Here is a 23,501-nt window from a genome sequence, read left to right as displayed (position 1 = left end):
CAGGGCCCCAGCAATTTATTTCCTACCTTCCCACAATGTCATCAGTTGCATTTTACGGTCCTTGAAGATTTCTCCACTTCCATGTGCCTTAAGACCACCAAAATCTCTTTTATAATATCAGTTTGTTTCGGGCTTTACTGTGCTCTTCTCTGAAGTCCCTTGCTTTTTCCAGTAAATACTTCACTTAAGACCTTGCCCATTTCCCATGGCTTCACACCTAGACAACCACACAGATAGCTAATGAGACCTATTTTCTTCCTGGTTTTGCTTTTAACACGCTTAATTTTTTAGGCTTATCGTTTACCTTATTTGCCAATGATATCTCAAGTCCCCTCTATGTCCTCCTAATTTCCTTCTTAAATTTACTTTTAAATCCCTATACTCCTCAAGTGATTCACCCAATCCCAGGTGGCTATACCTGACAATATACCTCTTTCTCTTTCCTCAACAGAGCTTCAATATCCACATCAAGCAGGGTTCCCTAATCCTAGTCTTGCCCTTCACTGACAGAACAGGTTGGTTCTGAAGTCTCCCGATCTCATCTTTAAAAAGTATACCTTACCAGATGTCCTTTTACTTGCAATCAGTCTCTGTTAATCAATATTTGCAGGTTCCTATGAAATGTTGTCAATATTAACCTTGCTCCAATTTAGGACAGTAACTGGTGCAACATCCCTATATTTTCTCAATTACTTTGAAACTAATGGAATTCTGAATACTGGTCCTAAAGTGTGCCCTGCGTGATACTTCAGCCACTTGTCCAGCCTCATTTAAGAAGAGGTCAAGTATTAATTAGGGAGAGTAGGGGGAGTCAGCTTGGCTTTGTGCAGGGCATTTCATAATTAAGTTTTTTGAGGAACTGATAAAGTTGGTTAATGAAGATAGAGTAATGTATGTTATCTGCTGCTAGAAAGGCATTCAACAAGGAAAGTATACCATTAATATCTGGACTGATTATAGCAATGATGTACAGAGATATCTCTGGGTCCAAGTCCATAGTTCCCTGAAAGTGGCCACTTAAGTTGAAAGGGTGGTAAAGAAGATGTATTGCATGCTTGCCTTTATTACTCGAGGAACTTTCAAGAGTCAGGTAGTTATTTTGCAGCTTTATTAAAATTTAGTTGTGTCGTATCTGGAATATTGCATTCATTTCCGGTTGCTCCATCATCGAAAGAATATGGAGACTGGAGAAGGTACAGAAGAGGCTTACCAGGATGCTGCCTTGATTAGAAGGCATTTCCTATAGGGAGGGCTTGTACAAATTAAAATTGCTATCTTTTGAGCATCAGAGGCTGAGGAGAGACTTGATAGAATTTATAAAATTATGAGGGGCATAGATAGACAGCCAGTATTTCTTTCACAGGGTGAAAATATCTAATATTAGAGAGCATACATTTAAGGTAAAAGGACATCAAATTTAGAACCATCACTGACCTCATCAGCTCTGGAGAATACCCATCCACTGCCTTCAAACTCATAGTCCCCTTACTCCACACTGCTTGCTTCTACCCCCAACCAAAATCCAAAATCCATAAACCTGACTGTCCAGGTAGGCTCATTGTCTTGCCTGTTCCTGCCCCACTGAACTCGTGTCTTCATACCTCAATTCCATTCTATCCCCCTTGGTTCAGTCTGTTTCCACCTACATCTGCAACACTTCTCATGATCATGATCTCCTCAGTAACTTTCAATTCCCAGGCCCTGACTGCCTTATTTTCACCATGGATGTTCAGTCCCTATACACCTCTATCCCCCATCAAGAAGGCCTCAAAGCTGTCCACTTCTTTCTTAACAAAAGAACCAACCAATTCTCCTTCATCTGGCAGAACTGGTCCTCACCCTCAACAATTTTTCTTTCAGCTCCTCCCTGTTTCTCCAGACTTGAGGGATAGCCATGGGAACCTGCATGGCTCCAGCTCTGGCTGCCTCTTTGTTGGCTATGTAGAACAATCTGGTAATACTACCCTCCATTACATTGACAACTGCATTGGTGCTGCTTCATGCACTCATGCTTAGCTAATCAGTTTTATCAACTTTGCCTATAACTTCCACCATGCCACCCCTTTCTCATTCTATCTGTCTCTGTCTCTGGAGACAACCTCTGAACCGACATCTTTTATACATCTACTTATCTTGACTATGCCTCTTCCCACCCTATCTCCTATAAAAATGCTATCTCAGTTCCCTTGCCCCCGCTGCAACTGTTCCCAGGTGTGGCCTTCCTTTCCGGGACATCAGAGATGTCTTCCTTCTTCTAAGAATGGGGTTTCTCTTCCTCCACCATTAATGCTGCCCTCACCTGTATCTCTTCCATTTTCCAAACATCTGAGCTCACCCCATCTTCCCACTGACTTAACAGTGAGAGTTCCTCTTATCCTTACCTATCACCCATGAACCTCCGCATCCAACACATTATCTTCCACAACTTCTGCCATCTCCAAAGGTATCCTACCATCAAACATCTTTTTACCTTCCCCACAACTCATTTTCCGCAGGGATCGATCCCTCCGCAATTCCCTTGCCAATCCATCCTTCCTGGCACTTATCCCTGCAAGGGCCGCATATGTTACACCTGCCCATTCACCTCCTCCCTCACCTCTTTTCAGGGCCTCAAAAATTCCTTCCAAGTGAGGCAACACTTCAACTGTGAACCTGCTGGCATCATCTATTGTGTCTGGTGGTTCCAATGAGGCCTCCGCTACATTGGTGAGACCTATCATAAATTGGGGGACTCCTTCATCAAGCACCTGTGCTGTATCCTAAAGTGGAACTCTCTGGTGACCAGACGTTCTGATTCCCGTTCCTGCTCTGACATGTTGATCCATGACCTCCTGTTGTGCAAAGATGAGGCCATCCTCAGAAGGAGCAACACCTTATTATCCATCTGGGTCGCCTCCAACCTAATGGTATGAATATCGATTTCTCCATCCAGTAAAATTATTTTTCCCTCCCCCTCTCCTCTTCTTCTGTTCTCCACTCTGGCCTTTTACCTGCTTATCTCTTACCCTGGGCTCCCTCCTCCTTCACTTTCTCCCATAATCCAATCTCCACTCCTATCAGATTCCTTCTTCTCCAACCCTTTGCCTTTCCCACCCACTTGGCTTCACCTTCTAGCTATCCTCCTTCACCTCTCCCCACCTTTTTATTCTGGTGTCTTCCTTCCCCCTTAAGTTAGTCTCGAAGAAGGATCTTGGCCTGATATGTCAACTGTTTATCCAATTTCATAGATGCTGCATGACCTGCTGAGTTCCTCCAACATTTTGTGTGTGTTGATTTGGATCTACAGCATCTGCAGACTTTTGCATGTTTAAAATTTAAAGGAGTTGTGCAGGGCACGTGTTTTTTACATAGAAAGTGGTGGATGCCTGGCATGTGCTGCCAGGAATAGTGGTGGAAACATTCATAACAGCAGTGTTTAAGAGGCTCTTATAAAGGTACGCAGACATGCAGAGAATTGAGGGATATGAACTATGTACAGGCAGGAGGGATTAACTTACATAGGTATCCCATTAAATAGACTTAATTAGTTTGGCCCATGGGCTTTTCTGTGTTTGAGTGAAAGCAGCAAGTGGTAAGAAATCTGAATTTCAGATGTACTAATTTAATACTGAGAAGAAATAACTTCCATGTCACAAAGTAAGATACTTGTAGTTTAGAGTATGACTCTAATATTAAGTATAACTTACAGTGTGTTTTTAACAGACTACAGGATCAGTTTGTGGAATTAATTACGTCACAGTTATCTGAGATGGAGAACTGCATTCAAAAACATACAAAAGGAAAGACTGTTCCAATACCACAACCCTTCCACTTTGAACTGCCCGAGAAAGCTACTCTTACTACAGTAGTATATCCTGCTGGAGTCTCTGAGGAAAATCTAGAACCACAACGACAAGTATAGTGATTAATTCCAGTACACTTGCTTTTCATTAAAGCAATTAGTTATTGATTTTATCCATCATGAGTTATTCTCGTGACAGAATCTGTACCTTTTTACCCATTTAATAGTGTATCTTGGTTGACTATTAATTCATGTGAGTTTTGAATGGTGGAGTCCTGCTAAATCTTGTGATATCTGTGTCTTGTGAACTAGTGCCTAATTTTCATAGAATTATAGAATGGTTAGATGTCATTTGGTCATTATCTCCACATTGGCTCTTTACTGTCGCAACTCCTCCATTCATTTCTCCATAGCTTTGCAAATATTTCTTACATTCTGTTTATTGAATTCCTTCTTACTACTTGTTGCTTCCACCAGATTACATTTGGATTCAGAGATCTTTATTTTATGTGACCTTTACTTCTTGACACCTTCACCAAGGGGAACAGACACAATTTCCACTGTGTTCCAACCCTTCATCACTTTATATACTTTAATAAAAACTCCCCCCAGTCTTCTATAAAGAAGTAAAGAATTACTCCAATCTATCTTTGCAACTGTAGTCAATCATCCTAGGGACCATCCTCATAAGTAATTTCTGAAGGCACACCAAATGTTTAGCATGATTTCCTTATTTTATAGTCTATGCCTCTATCGATAAAGTCTTGACTTATTTATACTTTATTGATAGTTCTTTTTTAGCTTGCGTGCTATTTTCAATAATTTGTATACACATACCTACCTAAAGACCTTTCTGTTCTAGCAACCCTTTTAATATTAATAATAATGTCTTGTACTAAATGTGGGTCTTGTATCCAAATATTGAAACCACAGAGGTGTTTGAAGGTAAGCAAGTCATTGACAGCAAGCAAAAAAACCCAGAAAAATCAAAGGACTGTTTCATTTTCCTTTCTCTGTAATCCCCTTTCAAAAAATATTCTATCTGAGAGTTGAGATGATGCTGATCATCACAGCAAAATGGGAAACCAGATGATTCAGCTTTGGAACTGAACCAACATTCTTTGCCAAACTTCAAGCTACAGCTTGAATAAGGTCCATTAAAGTGTTGATAATTGAGCAATTCTGCCTATTAGGGAACCTATATTTATTCAATTAATTATATAATCGCTTACATTCTTTGAACATTAAAATGAACTTGATGACATGTTAAAACTTGATAGGGTAGCTTCTGGTAATTAGAAACTGTTTAGGAAACTGCACAGATTTCATCTAAACCCATGAAAGAATTCTAATATATGTGGAACATGGAACAGTACACCACAGGAAAAAGCCCTTTGACCCACAGTGTTTGTGTCTGGGAAAAGGACACTCATTAGTTACCCTGGCAATGCCTCAATATCCCATGTCACCAGGCTTGCTTAATCCTACCAGCCTTGCTCTTCATTCAGTTTTCAGAGAAAACAATCCCAATTTTTTTTCAGCCTCTCCTTATAACTAATACTCACAAATCCTGGCAATACTCTTTTTTTATCCTCTCCAGAGCTTTCTTGTCCTTCCTGTAAGGTGGTGACCAGAACAGTACACAGTATTCCTAATGTAGCTTAGCTACTGCTTTATACTGTTGCAGAGTGACTTCCTAACTTTTATACTCAATGCCCCAACCAATCAAGGCAACAATGCCATATTCCTTCTGCACCATTCTGTCCAATTGTGTTCCTACTTTCGGGCAATTATGAATTGGCACCCAAAGTCTCTCCATACATCAATGCTCCTAAAGGTCCTGCCACTTATTGTATACTTTCTCTTACATTTGACCTCCTGAAGTGCAACACCTTGCACTTGTCTAGATTAGGCTAAACCTACCATCTCTCTGCCCCATTTTCCAAATGATCAATATCCTGCTGCGTTCTTTGACAACCTTCCTCATTATTCACAACATGACCAATTTCCTCCATGTATGAATTACATTGAGTTGTACACATAGGTAGTGTTACTCATTGGTCTTCAGTAACCTTGCATACAGTAGTTTCAAGAAACACTTGAGTGGCACTTATTTATTGCCACAATGTTGCTCTGTGGCTGGAACTCCAGAGGTTTCTATTTAGAACTGCTGTTGGATGTAGGGGGAAGTTTATAGAGTTGGAATTGGCACAAGAGTAGGCACCCTCTTCTACAATGTAAAATTTGACATTGCCATCAGCGTAGGTAGGCACTAAGGAAGATGATTGATGTGTTAGAGTTTCCTTCCAGAACTCCAAAAGCTTTGGTTGGAAAATCAACATTATTTAAAGGAAGCAAAGCTAAGCTAGAACTTCTAATGGACAGTTTCATTGTTTTTGATCTGATGGATCCCATTTTTTAATTTTTTAAAATTTTTTATTGATTTTTTAATGCATTTTCTACACTACAAATTTAAAAAAAACCCAAAAACAAAATAGGAAATTAGTACAGTGCAAGATAAACATACAATAGTAATATAATACAAAATAAAATAATTGAAAAAGCACCCAAGTTGAAGTTATGTAAAGTTAGTGTCCACCCCCAACCCCACAAAAAAAAACTCCAGACCAACCAAAACAAAATATAGAAAATATAAATCAGAACATTGAAACCCCCAAAACTGTAAATACAATTGAAAACAGAAGATAATAATGCCTACTACCAAAAAAAGCTGAAAGCAAGGGACTGAAAAAAAAACTTAATTAAAAGGGAAGTTATGAAAATACTCAATAAAAGGTCCCCAAACCTTATGAAACTTTATATCCGAATTAAGAATAGAATAATGAATTTTTTTCAAGGTCTAAACAGGACATGATATCGTTAAGCCATTGAGCATGCGTGGGTGGGGCAACATCTCTCCATCTAAGAAGAATTAGACATCTAGCCAGGAGAGAAGCAAAAGATAATATTCGACATTTAGTCGAACTCAAGCATATATCTGTCTCACCCAAGAAACCAAACAGAGCAATTCAAGGGTTAGGTTCTAAGTGGCGATCCAGAATACAGGATAAGGTTATAAAAACATCTCTCCAAAATTTCTCTAGACTAGGACAGGTCCAATACATATGAATAAGAGAAGCCTCATCACTTTTGCATTTATCACAAAGAGGACTAATAGGATAAAATGGAGATAGTTTAGATTTGGATATATGGGCCCTATGAACAATCTTAAACTGTAAAAGACAGTGGCGAGCACAAAGAGAAGTTGAGTTAACCCACTTGAGAATCGAGTCCCAAACCTCATCAGATAAAGGGATATTTAAGTCATGCTACCAAGCCATTCTAATTTTATCCACAGGGGCACGCAGTAAGGATACTAATTTATTACGAATAAAAGATATTAAGCCTTTACCCAGTGGATTAATAGAAAGAAATAAGTCCATAGCATTTTTCTCGGGCATTTCAGGGAAGTTGGGAAATAAAGGATTGATAAAATGTCTAATTTGGAGATACCTAAAGAAATGGGCATTAGGTAGATTGAACTTAGCAGAGAGCTGTTGAAAGGATGTGATACGATTATCGATAAAAAGATCTTCAAAATACCTAATACCCTTTCTATACCAATCATAAAATGTTGAATCATACATAGTAGGTAGAAAAAGATGATTATGTAAAATAGGACTATAAAGGGAAAAACCATAAAAACCATAAAATTTCCTAAACTGGGCCCATATTCACAAAGTATGTCTAACAAGAGGATTAACAATTAGTCTAGACAGACTACTAGGGAATGCAGAACCACGAAGTGCAAAAATAGATAGATCTTTAGTGGAATTCAGCTCCATTGCTACCCAATTAGGGCGATCAGACTAGCTATGAAAAAAAGACCAGAAGATAAGACAACGAATGTTAGCTGCCCAGTAGTATAGACGAAAATTAGGTAAGGCCATGCCACCCTCTTTTTTAGATTTTTGAAGATAAACTTTATTAATTCTAGAACGCTTACTCTTCCACAGATAGGACAAAATAATAGAGTCTAAGGAATCAAAAAAGGTTTTAGAAATGAAAATTGGAATAGATTGAAATAAATATAAAAATTTAGGGAGAACATACATTTTAATAACATTAATACGACCTACCAAGGACATAGATAGAGGTGACCATTGTGACAAACTCTGTTTTGTAGAATACAAAAGACTGGCAAAATTTTCACGATAAAGATCTTTAAACTTCCTTGTAACTCTAATACCAAGGTAGGTAAATTGATTATCAACTACTTTAAAGGGGAAGCCGCGGAATGCTAATACTTGTGCTTCTTTATTAATTGGGAAAAGTTCACTCTTATATAAATTAAGTTTATAGCCAGAAAACTGGCTAAATTGATCAAGAAGTGAAAACGTTGGAGGTAAGGATGTGGATGGATTTGAAAGAAAAAGTAATAGATCATCAGCATAAAGAGAAACTTAATGCTCAACACCCCCCCTCCAGATCCCCGTCAATTCAGGACAGCTTCAAAATGCAATTGCCAGAGGCTCTACAGCCAAATCAAAAAGAAAGGGACTTTCTTGACGGGTGCCACGTTTAAGGTTAAATAACTGGGATTGCTGAGAATTAGTCAAAACAGAGGCGGTAGGACATAAATATAGCAATTTGATCCAAGAGATAAAACTTTGACCGAGGTCAAATTTTTCTAAAACCGCAAAGAGGTAGTTCCACTCTATATGATCAAATGCTTTCGCCGCATCGAGAGAGATAACGCATTCAGGAGTCCCAGTTGAAGGTGAATATAAAATATTGAATACACGCCGTATATTAAAAAAAGGAAGACGACTTTTAATAAAACAAGTTTGATCATCAGAAATAATAGAGGGTATAACAGTTTCTAATCTATGAGCCAAAACTTTGGCCAAAATTTTAACATCAACATTAGGCAAAGAAATTGGCCTGTATGAGGAACACTCTGTTGGATCTTTGCCCTTTTTTAATAAGATAATAATACATGCCTCATTAAATGAGGGTGGCAATTTACCATAGTTAAATGAGTCAGATAGTACTGAGAGTAACGGAGGTGAAGAAGTGAAAAGAATGATTTATAAAATTCTACGGGGAATCCATCAGATCCAGGAGATTTGCCTGAAGACAGTGCAGAGATTGCAAAAGATATTTCTTCTAATGATATAGGCTCATTAAGTTTTGCTTTAGAATCAGATGAAAGCAAAGGGATATTCAAGCTATTTAAAAAAAGATCAACAGAAATATTCTCATTCAGAGATTCAGAGGAATAAAGCCGAGAATAAAAATTTTTAAATACATCATTAATTTTTGAGTGATTCGATGTAATATTCCCTCTCCTTCCAGATCTTTGTTTTTTTAAAAAATGTTTTTATTAGTTTTCAAAACATTTTACAAATTAAAAACCCCAAATCCCAATGAGGAACATTAAAACAGTGCAAAATTAAGCATACAATAACAATATGCTACAAAGTAAGAGAATTTAACAAAAAAAAAGCACCTAAATTAAAGACAAGTAAACTTAGTGTCCTCCCCAAGCCCCACAACACAAGAAAAAACAACAGCAACTCCAGACCAACCACAACACAATATAGAGAGTATAAGTCAGGACAGCCAAACTCCCAGACTGTGAATACACTCAGCAACAGAGGATAATAATGCCTTCTACCAGAAAAAAAAGCTGAAAGCAAGGGACCGAAAAGAAAAAAAAACCCTAGTCAAGAGGAAGGTTATGAAGGTTAAGTACTCGATAAAAGGTCCCCAGACCTTATGGAACTTTAGATCCGAATTGAGAACTGAATAATGAATTTTTTCGAGGTCCAAACAGGCCATGATGTCGTTAAGCCATTGAGCATAAGTGGGTGGGGCAACATCTCTCCATCTGAGGAGGATCAAGCGTCTAGCCAGGAGAGAGGCAAAGGATAATATTCGGCATTTGGTCAGACCCAGACATAAATCTGTCTCGCCCCAAAAACCGAACAGAGCAATTAAGGGATTTGGTTCTAGGTGCTGATTCAGAATACACGATAATGTAGTGAAGACATCTTTCCAGAATTTCTCCAAGCTAGGACAGAACCAGTACATATGGATGAGAGAGGCCACGCCCTTCTTGCATTTATCACAGAGCGGACTAACGCTAGGGTAGAATCGAGATAGTTTAGATTTAGACATATGGGCTCTATGAACAATCTTAAACTGTAAAAGGCAGTGGCGAGCACAAAGATAGGTTGAGTTAACCGATTTGAGAACTGAATCCCAGCTCTCCTCAGATAAGGAGATATTTAATTCCTGCTCCCAGGCCATTTTGATTTTATCCATGGGGGCCCGTCGTAAGGCTGCTAGTTTATCTCGGATGATTGATATTAAGCCTTTACCTAGTGGATTCATGGAAAGAAATAGGTCCGTAGCATTTTTTGCAGGCATTTCAGGAAAGTTAGGAATTAAAGGAGCAATAAAGTGTCGGATTTGGAGATATCTGAAAAAATGAGCATTGGGCAGATTAAACTTAACAAAGAGCTGCTGAAAAGAAGTGAAGCGATTATCAATGAAAAGATCTTCAAAATGTCTAATGCCCTTCCTATACCAAACCTGGAATGCTGAATCGTATGTAGTAGGTAAAAAAAGGTGATTATGAGCAACAGGGCTGGAAACGGAAAACCCCTGCAAACCATAGCATTTCCTGATCTGAGCCCATATACGCAAAGTGTGTCTAACAAGAGGATTAGCTATTGATCTGGGCAGACTACTAGGGAGTGCAGAGCCAAGAAGTGCAGAGATAGATAATTCTTTAGTGGAGCTCAGCTCCATCGCCACCCAGTTAGGGCACTCGGGTTGGCCATGGAAGAAAGACCAGAAGGTAGCACAACGTATATTAGCTGCCCAATAATATAAACGAAAGTTAGGTAAAGCCATGCCACCCTCTTTTTTAGATTTTTGGAGATGGATTTTATTAATTCTAGAGTGCTTATTCTGCCACAGATATGACAAAATAATAGAGTCTAAGGAATCAAAAAAAGATTTAGGAATAAAAATTGGAATAGATTGAAATAGGTATAAAAATTTGGGACATAAAATTGGACATACATTTTAACAACATTAATACGACCTACCAAAGACATAGATAGAGGTGACCATTGTACCAGACTCTGTTTTATAGCATATGAAAGATTGGCAAAGTTTTCACGAAAGAGATCTTTAAACTTCCTTGTGACTGTAATTCCAAGATAAGTAAATTGATTATGGACTACTTTAAAAGGGAGATCACAAAATGTTAGTTCTTGTGTTTCTTTATTAATTGGGAGAAGTTCACTCTTATGTAAATTAAGTTTATAGCCAGAGATCTGGCTAAACTGGTCAAGAAGTGAAAACATTAGAGGTAAGGATGTAGACGGATTTGAGAGAAAGAGTAATAAGTCATCAGCATAGAGAGAAACTTTATGCTCAACACCCCCTCTCCAAATCCCAGTCAATTCAGGGCAGTTTCGAAATGCTATCGCCAGAGGTTCCATAGCCAAATCAAAGAGAAAGGGACTTAAGGGGCATCCCTGGCGGGTGCCACGTTTAAGATTAAATACTTGGGATTTCTGAAAGTTGGTTAAAACAGAGGCAGTAGGACACAGGTACAGCAATTGAATCCAAGAGATGAAACTTTGGCCAAGGTCAAATTTTTCTAAAACTGCAAAAAGGTAGTTCCACTCTATACGATCAAATGCTTTCTCCGCATCGAGGGAAATAACACATTCAGGAATCCCAGTTGGAGGTGAGTATAAGGTATTAAATAAACGCCGAATGTTAAAAAAAGGGAGACAGTTTTTAATAAAGCCTGTTTGGTCATCAGAGATAATGGAGGGAATGACGGTTTCTAATCTGTGAGCCAAAACTTTAGCTAAGATCTTTACATCAACATTGAGCAGAGAGATCGGCCTATACGAGGAACACTCTGTTGGGTCTTTGCTCTTTTTTAAAAGAAGAATAATAGATGCCTTACTGAAAGAGGGTGGCAATTTGCCATAATTAAACAAGTCAGATAATACTGAAAGTAACTGAGGAGAAAGAAGAGAAGAGAATGATTTATAAAATTCTACAGGGAACCCATCAGGTCTAGGAGATTTCCCTGAGGACAGTGCAGAAATTGCAGTAGATATTTCTTCTAATGACATAGGCGCATTGAGTTTGGCTTTGAAATCAGGTGAAAGTGAGGGGATATTCAGATTCTGTAAAAATTGATCAACAGAGATATTGTCATTCAGAGATTCAGAGGAATAAAGCCGAGAATAAAAATTTTTAAATGCGTCATTAATTTCTAAATGATCCGATGTAAAGTCTCTGTTCTCCTTCCAGATCTTTGTAATATGTTGTTTGGCTTTGGAACGCCTCAGCTGATTGGCTAGGAATTTACCAGACTTATCCCCATGAATGTAAAAGCGACTCTTGCTTTCGAGAAGTTGGCATTCGACAGGTTGAGTGGACAGAAGGTTAAATTTAGTTTGGAGTTCAACACACTTCTTGTATAATTCAGGGTTCTTAGTTTGGGCATATATTTGATCCAATTCTTTAATCTGGTTAATGAGGTCTAATTGATCTGCACGGGATCTTCTGTTGAGATTTGCTGTGTAAGAGATTATTTGCCCCCTCAGATATGCTTTCATGGCATCCCAAACAATCTGGGATGGCACTTCAGGTGATGTATTAGTGTTAAAATAAAAGGTTATCTGATCCTTAATAATTTTTTAAAAAATCATCATCCGATAGTAAAGTTGAATCAAACCGCCAGTGTTTATTCCTCTGAGGGAGACCAGGCAAATTCAGAGAGAGAGTAATTGGGGCATGGTCAGAGATCAGTATACTCTGATAGTCACAAGAGTGGGCAAATGGAATAAGTTGGTTATCGAGTAAGAAATAATCAATTCTAGTGAAAGTATGGTGAACATGTGAGAAAAAAGAATAATCTCTCTCCGTAGGATGGAGGAAACGCCATATATCGGAGATACCATAATTAGAGAGAAACGATTGGATAGCTAAGGCAGATTTAGTAGGTGAATTAGTAACAGAGGACGATCGATCCAAATTAGGATCTAACCAACAATTAAAGTCACCGCCCAGTATAAGAGAGTATGAGTTTAAGTCTGGTAGTGAGGAAAAAAACCGTTCAAAAAAATTAACGTCATGAAAATTGGGGGCATACAGGTTTGCTAGTGCAACTTTAGTGTTATATAGTTTGCCAGAAACAATAATAAAACGGCCATTTATATCAGATATTTTATTATGGAGTTCAAAAGGAATATTTGAGTTAATAAGAATGGAGACTCCCCTAGCTTTAGCGGTAAAGGATGAATGAAAATGCTGACCCACCCACTTTGACAAAAGCCGGGAGTTATCAGAACTACGAATATGAGTTTCTTGAAGGAAAGCAATGTCAGCTTTGAGTTGTTTGATATGTGAGAATACCTTCCTCCTTTTAACAGGGTGATTCAATCCCTTTACATTCCAGCTCACAAATTTAAGTGCACTAGCCATTATCGATAGCAGTCTGGGAGCAGGGATGTAAACATAGATTCGTAAAATCAAAACATATACATGTCCTGAGCAATAAAGAGATATAATATATACAGTAAGTGATGTTGGAACTAGAAAACCTACCCCACCCACACAACCCAAAACTGGACGGCTACCAAAACAAGTAGCTAGCTCTACCAAAAAAATTAACCCAAATACAACTTCCAGATCTATGTCATTAACAGCAGTTCCGTGTAAATACTATAACAAATAGTAACTAGTTTATGCACTAAAAAACATAACTACAGATTAGAACACCTTCTGCAGGAATATAAAACTTAATACAGAGAAAATTGGAAGAGGACCAAAACTAACCTGCCAGCGGAAAAATTATAGAAGAATAAAGTAAGAGAAAGGAAAAAAAAGATAAAAAAAAAGGAGAGGAAGGGGAAAATTATAAATTCAAGATGAGTATTTATCAACCATTTACAGAGAAGAGAGAAAAAAAATTAGAAATTAGAAAAAAGGGGGTGAAGAAAAGAAAAAAAGTATAATAAAATAAATAAATATAAAAAGAAGGAAAAATAGATCAGCAATTAAACTGTGAACCAACAAACAGGAAGGCCTTCACTGAAGACTTCAATCCTCCAAAACAAGTTAAAGTCAGTTGTAGAACTCTGTAGATAAAGTTGTACAACAATAAAAAATAGATTACACACACACCAAATCCAGGGAGAGATTGTCAACAGCCCTTAGAGTTTCGATGAATAATGTCTGAATGATTCAAGTAAAGTCTGAGTCCAGAAAAGGTAATTTTACCACGAGAAGTACTTATCCACCATTTTAGGAGGTCTGATCGGGTTCCGAAGATGACTGGATAGCCGGAAGACTTGCCACAAATGCTTCGGCTTCCTTGGCTGACTTAAACCATTTGTATTTCCCAGTGTTAAGTTTGATTCGTAGATCAGCAGGGGAACGAAGAGAGGGTTTAAAACCATGATCAAAAAGCACTTTCATTGCGCCTTTAAACTCAGCGAGCATCTTTAAGGTCTGGGGAGCAAAATCTTCCACAAAGCGAATGGTTGTATCCTGGAAAATAAAAGAACCTCTGCGACGTGCCTCTACGATCAGAAGGTGTTTTACCTGGTATTGATGGAAGCACAAGATTACTGGTCGCGGGCGGTTGCCCAGAATTCCGGTGGGAACATCGACCCGGTGTGCCCGTTCGAGCTCAGGCGGGTTCGGAGGCAAATCTTTCCCAAATATCTCACAGAGAAACTCGGCGAAAAACTTCACTGTTGATCCCTGTTCGGTGGCCTCTGGCAATCCAAGAATTCTAAGATTGCAGCGTCTGCTGCGATTTTCGAGATCCACCATTTTGAAAAGGAGTTTGTTACACTTTTCCTCCAAGCTGGAACAGAGAGTCTCCAAGTATCGAACACGACTTTCTAAATCTTCAGAAGTCGAATCGATGCGAGATAAGTGTTGGGCATGTTTGCCACCTTGTCGTTGATCTGATCAAGTTTGTCCTCCAACTGTTTGAAAGCAGTTTTAAATTCCTTTAAAATTTCGTCTCAGAGCTGACCGAGCGCAGCCAGGGTCTCATCTGAGAGAGCCGTAGCTTCCCTTCTCCCGGATTTAGAGCTCTTGCTGGACATTGTAAATTAGATGTGTTCACAGGCAAGTAAGAGGTACCGAGAAAGTTCCTGACTAAGGTTTAAAAAATGGAGACATTTAGTGCAAAGATAGCGACAGTAACGGAACAAAAGATCGGAGCAGCTAAGCAATCGCCATCTTACCGGAAGTCTCCCTTCCAGATCTTTGTAATATGTTGTTTAGCTTTAGAACGTCTTAACTGATTAACTAGAAATTTACCAGATTTATCACTGTGAATATAAAAGCGACTCTTACTTTCAAGAAGTTGACGTTCAACTCGTTGAGTAGAGAGAAGGTCAAATTTAGTTTGAAGTTCAACACGCTTCTTATATAATTCGGGGTTTTTAGTCTGAGCATATAATTGATCTAATTCTTTAATCTGATTAAGAACTTTCTGTTAAGATTTGCTGTATATGAAATTATTTGACCGCTCAAGTATTCTTTCATAGCATCCCAGACAACCTGGGATGAAATTTCAGATGACGTATTAGTTTTTAGAAAAAAAGTTATCTGATCCTTAATAAATTTTAGAAAATCATCATCCGATAATAAAGTTGGGTTAAAACGCCAATGTTTATTCCACTGAGGGAGACCAGGAAAATTTAGAGACAAAGTAAATGGGGCATGATCAGAGATCAGTATACTCTGATAGTCACAAGAATGGACAAATGAAATAAGTTGATTATCAATTAAAAAATAGTCAACTCTAGTAAAGGTATGGTGAACATGTGAAAAAAAGGAATAATCTCAGTAGGATGAAGAAAATGCCGTATATCAGAGATACCATAGTTGGAAAGAAAAGTGTGAATAGCTAAAGCAGATTTAGTAAGTGATCTAGTAACAGGGGACGATCAGTCCAAATTTGGGTCTAACCAGCAGTTAAAGTCGGCACCCAATATAAGAGAATATAAATTCAGATCTGGTAATGAGGAAAAAAAACATTCAAAAAAGTTAACATCGTCAGAGTTGGGAGCATACAGGTTAGCTAGTACAACTTTAGTATTATATAATTTACCAGAAACAATAATAAAATGGTCATTTTTATCACCCATTTTAAAAGAAGGTGGATGATATTGGTAAAAAGATAGCGTGCTTGATGTTTGAGCTTTGGGTGGAACCAACACTCCCTGACAGACTTAATATAGCTACAGTTAAGGCAGTCGTGTTCATACTACTTTTGATAATTAAGTAATTTTGCCTTGTTGAGATGCCAGGATCTGATTGTCATATCTTTTTTCTTGGAACTGATCATTTTTGGAGCTCCTGTGATCTGTTCTTTGTTAGAAATGTGGTTTGGTTCCCCTATCATCAGGTCGGGTAGATTAAGGAAGGCCAGGATATTGCAGAACATAGAAACATGGAATTTGATTATGTTTTCAAACTTGGGTATTAGTGTGGACTGCAAAATATTATTATTTAAATAATAATTGAACTATCTTAAGATATCATCAGATTAAACATTTTTATTTTTTCAATATACTCAGGAGATGCACACCAAACTTGGTCTGGATGATAAACCATACTTTCGTCGTACAATGGCCTTTAATTTTCCCAGTGATGATGAGGCAAACATGTACCGAAGGAATATACACAAGTACATTCCTTTTCCTGATCCTGAAAACTTCAAGGTACATATGGTAGTTAAAATTGTGAACTGTACAACAAATTACATCACAATGTAGCTGCAATATTTGTTCCCTCTTTCTCTCTTGTCACATTACTCTTGAATGTCTTGCCCATGATTTTAGTTGAAGGCCACCTGAGAAGCCAAGTGAAGAAATTAGGTACTGTCTACAACAAATCTTAATGGCAGGTTGATGTGATGTATTCCATAATTTAGGACTCATGGTTACCGCTGCACTTTGAATCATCTGGCATCTTTTATCTATGGTGTTACGTCCGTAGCCCCCTCCTTTGTGAGAATCGCAAGATCACTTGTTGGGTTGGGAAAAGAGACGTGCAGGCTGGCTCGTTTCTCCAGCGATGTAAAGCTACGGGACCTGGCCATTGTCTCTTGGAGACAGATTTGTGGATTGAGATGCTCTGCCACGTGAATGCCCTCGGGCAATGTGGGCTGGTTGAGGGAGAGATTGCATCACCCCCAATCTGATTGACATCTACGACCCTGCGAGTCAGAATAAAAGAGGGGCTGTAGGAACAACCCCTCAGACACACCAGAAGAAACGTTAAGCGACCACGTAACAGCAGACGGTCATCGGAAACCAAGCCACGTGCGTTCAATTCCGTGGCTGGAATTGGTGGCTGAAACCACGGAAAATGGCTTTTTAGCTAACAACGGGGAAACCCGCTCCCCTGACTCAACGGATTGGCATCATAAAAGACTTGGGCAAGTTTAAATGCCTCCCTCTCTTAAACCCAAAATGCTGCAGCCTGAATGAGCTAATGACTTTTATATTTCCATCGGACAATACATTAACCCCTAGACAACGATAGAGTTACATTTTATTGGTTATGATCATACCTGCGCTTTAGATTTAGTATTGACAACGTATATTATCTGTATGTTTGCATTAATCTTATTTTTTGTGCCCCTTTATCAATAAATACTTTAAAAAATAGTACCATCAGACTTCAACTGACCTCTCTATCTTTGCTGGTAAGTGATCCAGTTACGGGAATTCGTAACAATGGTGCTAGTGGACACAATGTCAGAGGCTTGTGTGGATATCATTGAGGGCTCTTCATGTCCTTTGAGGGAGGTTGAAGCTACTACACTATAGGAAGAGTAAGGGTGTCTTTGTTCCCTGTCTTGAATGCATTCCACAGTTACTTCCACCCTGATAATTAGTTTGTACCTGCAACACAGATCTTGGCAGGTGCTTTCCAGAACTGCTGGTGTAATTTTAATTTTGTAGTTATTTTACCAAATCTTTATAAATAGAGAGTGATGTTGCCTATTATTTTTCCACCTACGGAGAAGCTGAAAAAAAACTTGGGATTGTTTTTGACATTTTAGTTAAAACACTAATAGTTTAATGTATGGTACATGTCAAATTTTCACACAATGAAGTACACTTTTGTAATTGTATCTCATTTACTTTGAAGATTTATATAGTGCATGGGTATTATGACTACCATCACATCTTAGAAGATGGTGTAAACGACACTGGATGGGGTGCTCCTTTCCATTGTATAAAATGCGTCATCTCTTGGTTCAAAATCCAAGGATACTATTCCAAGCCAGTGCCTTCAGTTTCAGAGATCCAAGAGGTATGAGTGTTCTTGACATTAATATTTTGATCCTTGTCTATTCTTACTAATGGTAATCTTTGAAACATATGATTTAAGTCACACATTTTTATTTTTAAAAGAAGCTTTTAGGATTCATATAAATTGATGAATTACTTTTAATGGAAAACTGGTTTTCTGTTTTATCAAATGACTGAAACACAAAGTATTTAGCTAGATATATTCAGAAAAAAAACTAGCAAAACAATTAATCACAGGAAATCAGAGACATAAATGGAAAATGCTTGATATTCAGCCAGTCAGGAGGTATCAATAGAGAGGAAAGAGGTTCATTCTTGTCAATGAACCCTTCATCAGAACTGGAAAGATAAGGAGAAAAAGCATTTTAAATCGCAGACATAGGGATGGGTGGATATCCTCCATAATTTTTGCCAGCTCTAATGGGATTCCACTACCAGACACACTTTCACCTCCATTCCCCATTCAGTATTCCAAAGGGAACATTCCCTCCTTCACCAGACGTGCTCCTTCTTATGACACTTTTTCATACAACCATGGGAGATACAACATTTGCTTTTTTTCCTCTCACTTCCCACCATTAAAGGACCTAAGAATTCCTTTTAGTTTATGCAGCAATCTACTTACATCTCTTTAAATTTAATATATTCATTTTGGTGCTCATGATATTGTCACCATTTCTTTAGAGAAACCAAATAGAGATTTGGTGATTATTTTGCAGAATATCAACCCTGCCAGCTCTGAGTTTACATTGTCCTGTCACTATAATTTTCAGTCCTATTCCCACTCCACACTCTGTATGTTCAGCCTCCGATTGTTCCAACATTGCCCAATGGAAAGTTTGAGGAATGGCTGATTATCTTCTTTCTTGTTCAGTTGAAGTCTCCAGGAATTAATGTTGAATTTAACTATGTTAGTTATTATTATTCTCCCTGTAGACAAGAGTGTACCCTTCCATTTTATTTATATTTTCCTTTTCCAGCTGCAGAGTTTTGAAAGTAATTGTTGCTTTTAAGATATTAGTCTGCATTTTATTTGCATTATGTCTTCAGTGTGTCTTCCTTTTCCTGAAACTTAATCTGCTTGTTTTCTGCAATTTCCACTTCTAATGAAGAGTCCTGGACCTAAAACATTGATTCTTTCTCTCTACCAATTGATGCTACTTGGTCCTACCAAGTGCTTCCAGTGTCTTCTAGCATGTTTTATAACAAAAACTAAACAGAAAGGCCTGCAGGACTTTCTGCAGAGATTGATATCACAGAGACAAGTGCTTGTGGAACTTAAACACCAGATTTTAAAACTGAGTGCAGCCTATCGGGACTTCCTGCAGAGACTGAGGTTATTTGTGCTAATAAAAAGAAGTTAGGATTAAATGGAGTGGCCATTGTTGGAGTGGTAAGGGTTAAAGTACAGAAGAGGTTTTGGTGAGGAGAGGTAGCGGCTAGGTTGAGGTTTGCTTTCTTTTTTATTGTCTTTCTTTATATATAGATAGATTAGTAAGACTGGATCCCAGGTGGTGTGTTCTTCAGGCAAGGTGTGGAAGATCTAGGAGGCTTCCAGTCTCCCTAATTGCTGCATTTGCAAGAAGTGCATCCAGGTGCAGCTCCTTTCAGACTCTGATAGGGAATTAGAGCTGGAGCTGGATGAATTTAACGCATTCAAGAGGTGATGTGAGGAAGTGCTAGTTAAGTGCTACAGGTAGGTAGTCATACCTAAGCACATGGCTGGGTCACTGTCGGAGAAGGAAGGGAAGTAGGCAGATAATATGGAATTACCCTGCTGCTGATTTCCTCAATAACAAGTATGCTGATTTGGATAACTGTTGAGGAGGATACCACAGTGAACAGGTCTCTGTCATATTGGTATCAATGACATAGGAAGGAAAAGCAAAGTGGTCCTGAAAAGAGAAGTTAGAGAACTAGATCAAAGGCTGAGAAGCAGGACCTCCAGGGTAATAATTTCTGGATTGCTGCTTGTGCCACGCACCAATGAGGATAGAAACAGGATGATTTGGCAGATTAATCCATGGCTAAGAAGCTGGTGCAGGGGCAGGGATTCAGGTTCTTGGATCATTGGGATCTCTTCTGGGGATCTATGACCTGTTCAAAAGTGACGGGTTGCACTGAACTCAAGGGGGACCAATATTTTTGTGGACAGGTTTGTTAGAGCTGTTGGGGAGGGTTTAAACTAATTTGGCTGGTGGGGGGGAGTGTTGTGGGAACCAGTGAAGTCACTCGGGATAGAACAGATGGTAAAAAAACAAAAATAGCATGCAGTCTGTCAGGAAGGGCAAGCAGATATAGGACAAAATCGCAGCCCGCAAGGTGAGCATCAGTGTATTAGGGATGCAGAATCAAAAACATAGAAAATGCAGTACTCAAAGTATTACATCTCAATGCACAGAGTATAAGAAATAAGATGGATGATCTTGTTGCACGATTACAGGTTGTCAGGTACGAGGTTGTGGCCATCACTGAATTGTGTCTGAAGGATAGTTGTAGTTGGGAGCCGAATATCCAAAGTTACATGTTGTATCGAAGGGATAGGAAGTTAGGCAGAGGAGATGGCGTGGCTCTGCTGATAAACAATGGCATCAGAGCAATAGAAAGATGTGACATAAGATTGGAAGGTGTTAAATCCTTGTGGGTTGAGTTAAGAAACTGCAAGTGTAAAAAGACCCTAATGCAGTAATATACAGGCCTCCCAACAGTTGCTGGGATGTGTGCCACAGATTACAATGGGAAATAGAAAAGGCATATCAAAAGGACAATGTTATGATAGTCATGGGAGATTTCAGCATATAGGTCGATTGGGAAAATTGGTAATGGATCGCAAAAGAGTGAGTTTGTTGAATGCCCACAAGATGGCTTTTTAGAGCAGATTGTTATTGACCATACTAGGGGACCAGCTATACTGGATTGGGTGTTGTGTAATGAAGCAGAGGTAATTAAGAATCTAAAGGTAAAAGAACCCCGAGGAGGCAATGATCACAATATGATTGAGTTCAACTTGAAATTTGATAGGGAAAAAGTAGTGTCTGACATAGCTTTATTTCAATGGAGTAAAGGAAATTACAGTGATACGAGAGAGGAGTTGGCCAAAGTAAATTGGAAGGAGATGCTGGCAGAGATGACAGCAGTGTAGCAATGGTATGAGTTTCTATGAAAAATGAGGAATGTGCAGGATTCATGTATTCTAAAAGCAAAGAAATACTCAAATAGCAAAATAGTACAACCATGAGTGACAAGGGAAGTCAAAGCTAATGTAAAAGCAAAAGAGAGGGTGTAACGTTCTCCTTCGCGTGTAACGAACGCCGATTTAAACGTCGAGATAAACCACAGTCAATAAGAACCAGATCGCAGTAAGATTAACCATTTACTGTTCACTCTTCACATTAACATATGGTGAAAACTGTTGATAAAACAATACAAGATTGATACAGTATTTGTTCCTTCCTTAATATCACATTTCAATTGTAAATACTTGCAAAGGTGACTATAACTACATTACACTAAGGTGCAGTATACAGGCAGAGTTTACCTGCTCCATTGACTACTTTAAATACACTTCCATGCAAACTATCCGCAACTCTTTAACTAACGAAAGCATAAACATTATCGACCATCGTTACTTCTAACAGGATCGGCATTAACATCTTAGTTCAATATATCGATTATCTATTAACTTACAGCATTGCTGTCACTGTGATTTCTCATGCCTGCAAAACAACTTCTGCTCAGGTGTGCCTCGTGGTGAGCCCCCACCCTCGCGTTAATTTCAAACCGGTACTTTCCCACAAGACGCGGCAAAACCGGATGTGACGTCATCGCATGCCGATATATTTTACATGCAATGAATATACTTTAAACACTTCTAATTCTAACTAGAAAATACTATCGAATGAATTACTAAGCAAAAATATTATAAACTAAATAACTGTCGTAAAGACAGCACAGAGGGCATACAACAAAGCAAAAATTAGCAGGAAGACAAGAGTTTGGGAAGCTTTTAAAAACCTACAGAGAGCAACTAAAAGAATCATAGGAGGGATAAGATTAAATATGAAAGCAAGGTAGCAAACAATATCAAAGTAGATAGTAAAAGCTTTCTCAAGTATGTAAAACATAAAAAAGAGATGAGAGGGCATAATGGGGCCGGAGAAATAATAATGGGGGGCAAGGAGATGGCAGTTGAACTGAGTGGGTATTTTGCATCAGCCTTCACTGTGGAAGATATCAGCAGTGTGCCAGATGTTGATGGTTGTGAAGGAAGAGTGCAGTTACTATTACAAGGGAGAAGGTGCTCAAATAGCTGAAAGACCTAGAGGTACATAAGTCACATGGATTAGATCTGCACCCTACGATTCTGAAAGAAGTAATGGTAGAGATTGTGGAGGCATTAGTAATGATCTTTCAAAAACCATTGGACTCTTGCATGGTGCCAGAGGACTGGCAAATTGCAAATGTCACTCCACTCTTTAAGAAAGAAGAAAGGCAGCAGAAAGGAAATTATAGACCAGTTAATCTGACCTCAGTGGTTGGGAAGATGTTGCAGTCGATTGTTAAGGATGAGGTTATGGAGTACTTAGTGACACAGGACAAGATTGGACAAAGTCAGCATGGTTTTCTTAAGGGAAAATCTTGCCTGACGAACCTGGTGGAATTCTTTGAGGAGATAACAAGTAGGATAGATAAAGGAGATACAGTGGATGTTGTATATTTAGACTTTCAGAAAACCTTTGACAAGGTGCCACACATAAGGCTGCTTACCAGTTTAAGAGCCCATGGTATTACAGGCAAGTTACTGGCATGGTGAGAGCATTGGCTGACTGGTAGGAGGCAGCGAGTGGGAATAAAAGGTTCCTTTTCTGGTTGACTGCCAGTGACTAACGGTGTTCTGCAAGGGTTGGTATTCTGGGGTTCAGATGTTTCAAAAGGGGCAGGGAGGGACATACAGTAAAATAGGTGATACTATCAGATACTATCAGAGCTGCAGAAAGGGTGGACGTTATGGAGGGATCATCCACTGAGTCAGTGCAGACTGAAATCAAAAACAGGAAAGATTCTACACTCTGTTGGAAATATCCTATAGACCTCCCGCACCCCCAAATAGCAACAGAGACACTGAGATGCAGATCAGGAGGCAGATATTGGAAAGCTGCAAAAATAACTGGGTTGTTGCCAAGGGTGACTTCAACTTCCCTAATATTGATTGGCACTTCCTTAGTGCAGAAGGTTTAGAAGGGTTGGAATTTGTTGAATGTGAAGGATTCCTGACATAATATGTGTCAGGAAGGGCCTGTACTGGACTGTAATGTTCTATTTTCTAG

The 23,501-nt window shown here is 38.7% G+C and overlaps 1 protein-coding gene across 1 annotated transcript in view; it reads left to right on the top strand.

Annotated features, from left to right (window-relative positions):
- ufsp2 (ufm1-specific peptidase 2) overlaps positions 1 to 23,501 on the top strand; it is a 126,010-nt gene that overhangs the window by 21,413 nt on the left and 81,096 nt on the right. The window contains exons 6-8 of the mRNA XM_059974020.1: positions 3,703 to 3,895; positions 16,429 to 16,572; positions 18,011 to 18,175. Of these exons, the coding sequence (XP_059830003.1) occupies positions 3,703 to 3,895; positions 16,429 to 16,572; positions 18,011 to 18,175 (502 nt within the window). The remainder of the gene's footprint in view (positions 1 to 3,702; positions 3,896 to 16,428; positions 16,573 to 18,010; positions 18,176 to 23,501) is intronic.

This window comes from Hypanus sabinus, chromosome 7 (genome assembly GCF_030144855.1).
Source record: "Hypanus sabinus isolate sHypSab1 chromosome 7, sHypSab1.hap1, whole genome shotgun sequence".
Taxonomy (NCBI): Eukaryota; Metazoa; Chordata; class Chondrichthyes; order Myliobatiformes; family Dasyatidae; genus Hypanus; species Hypanus sabinus.
The sequence above is the reverse complement of the archived record's forward strand: the minus strand, read 5'-3'. Positions and strand labels throughout refer to the sequence as shown.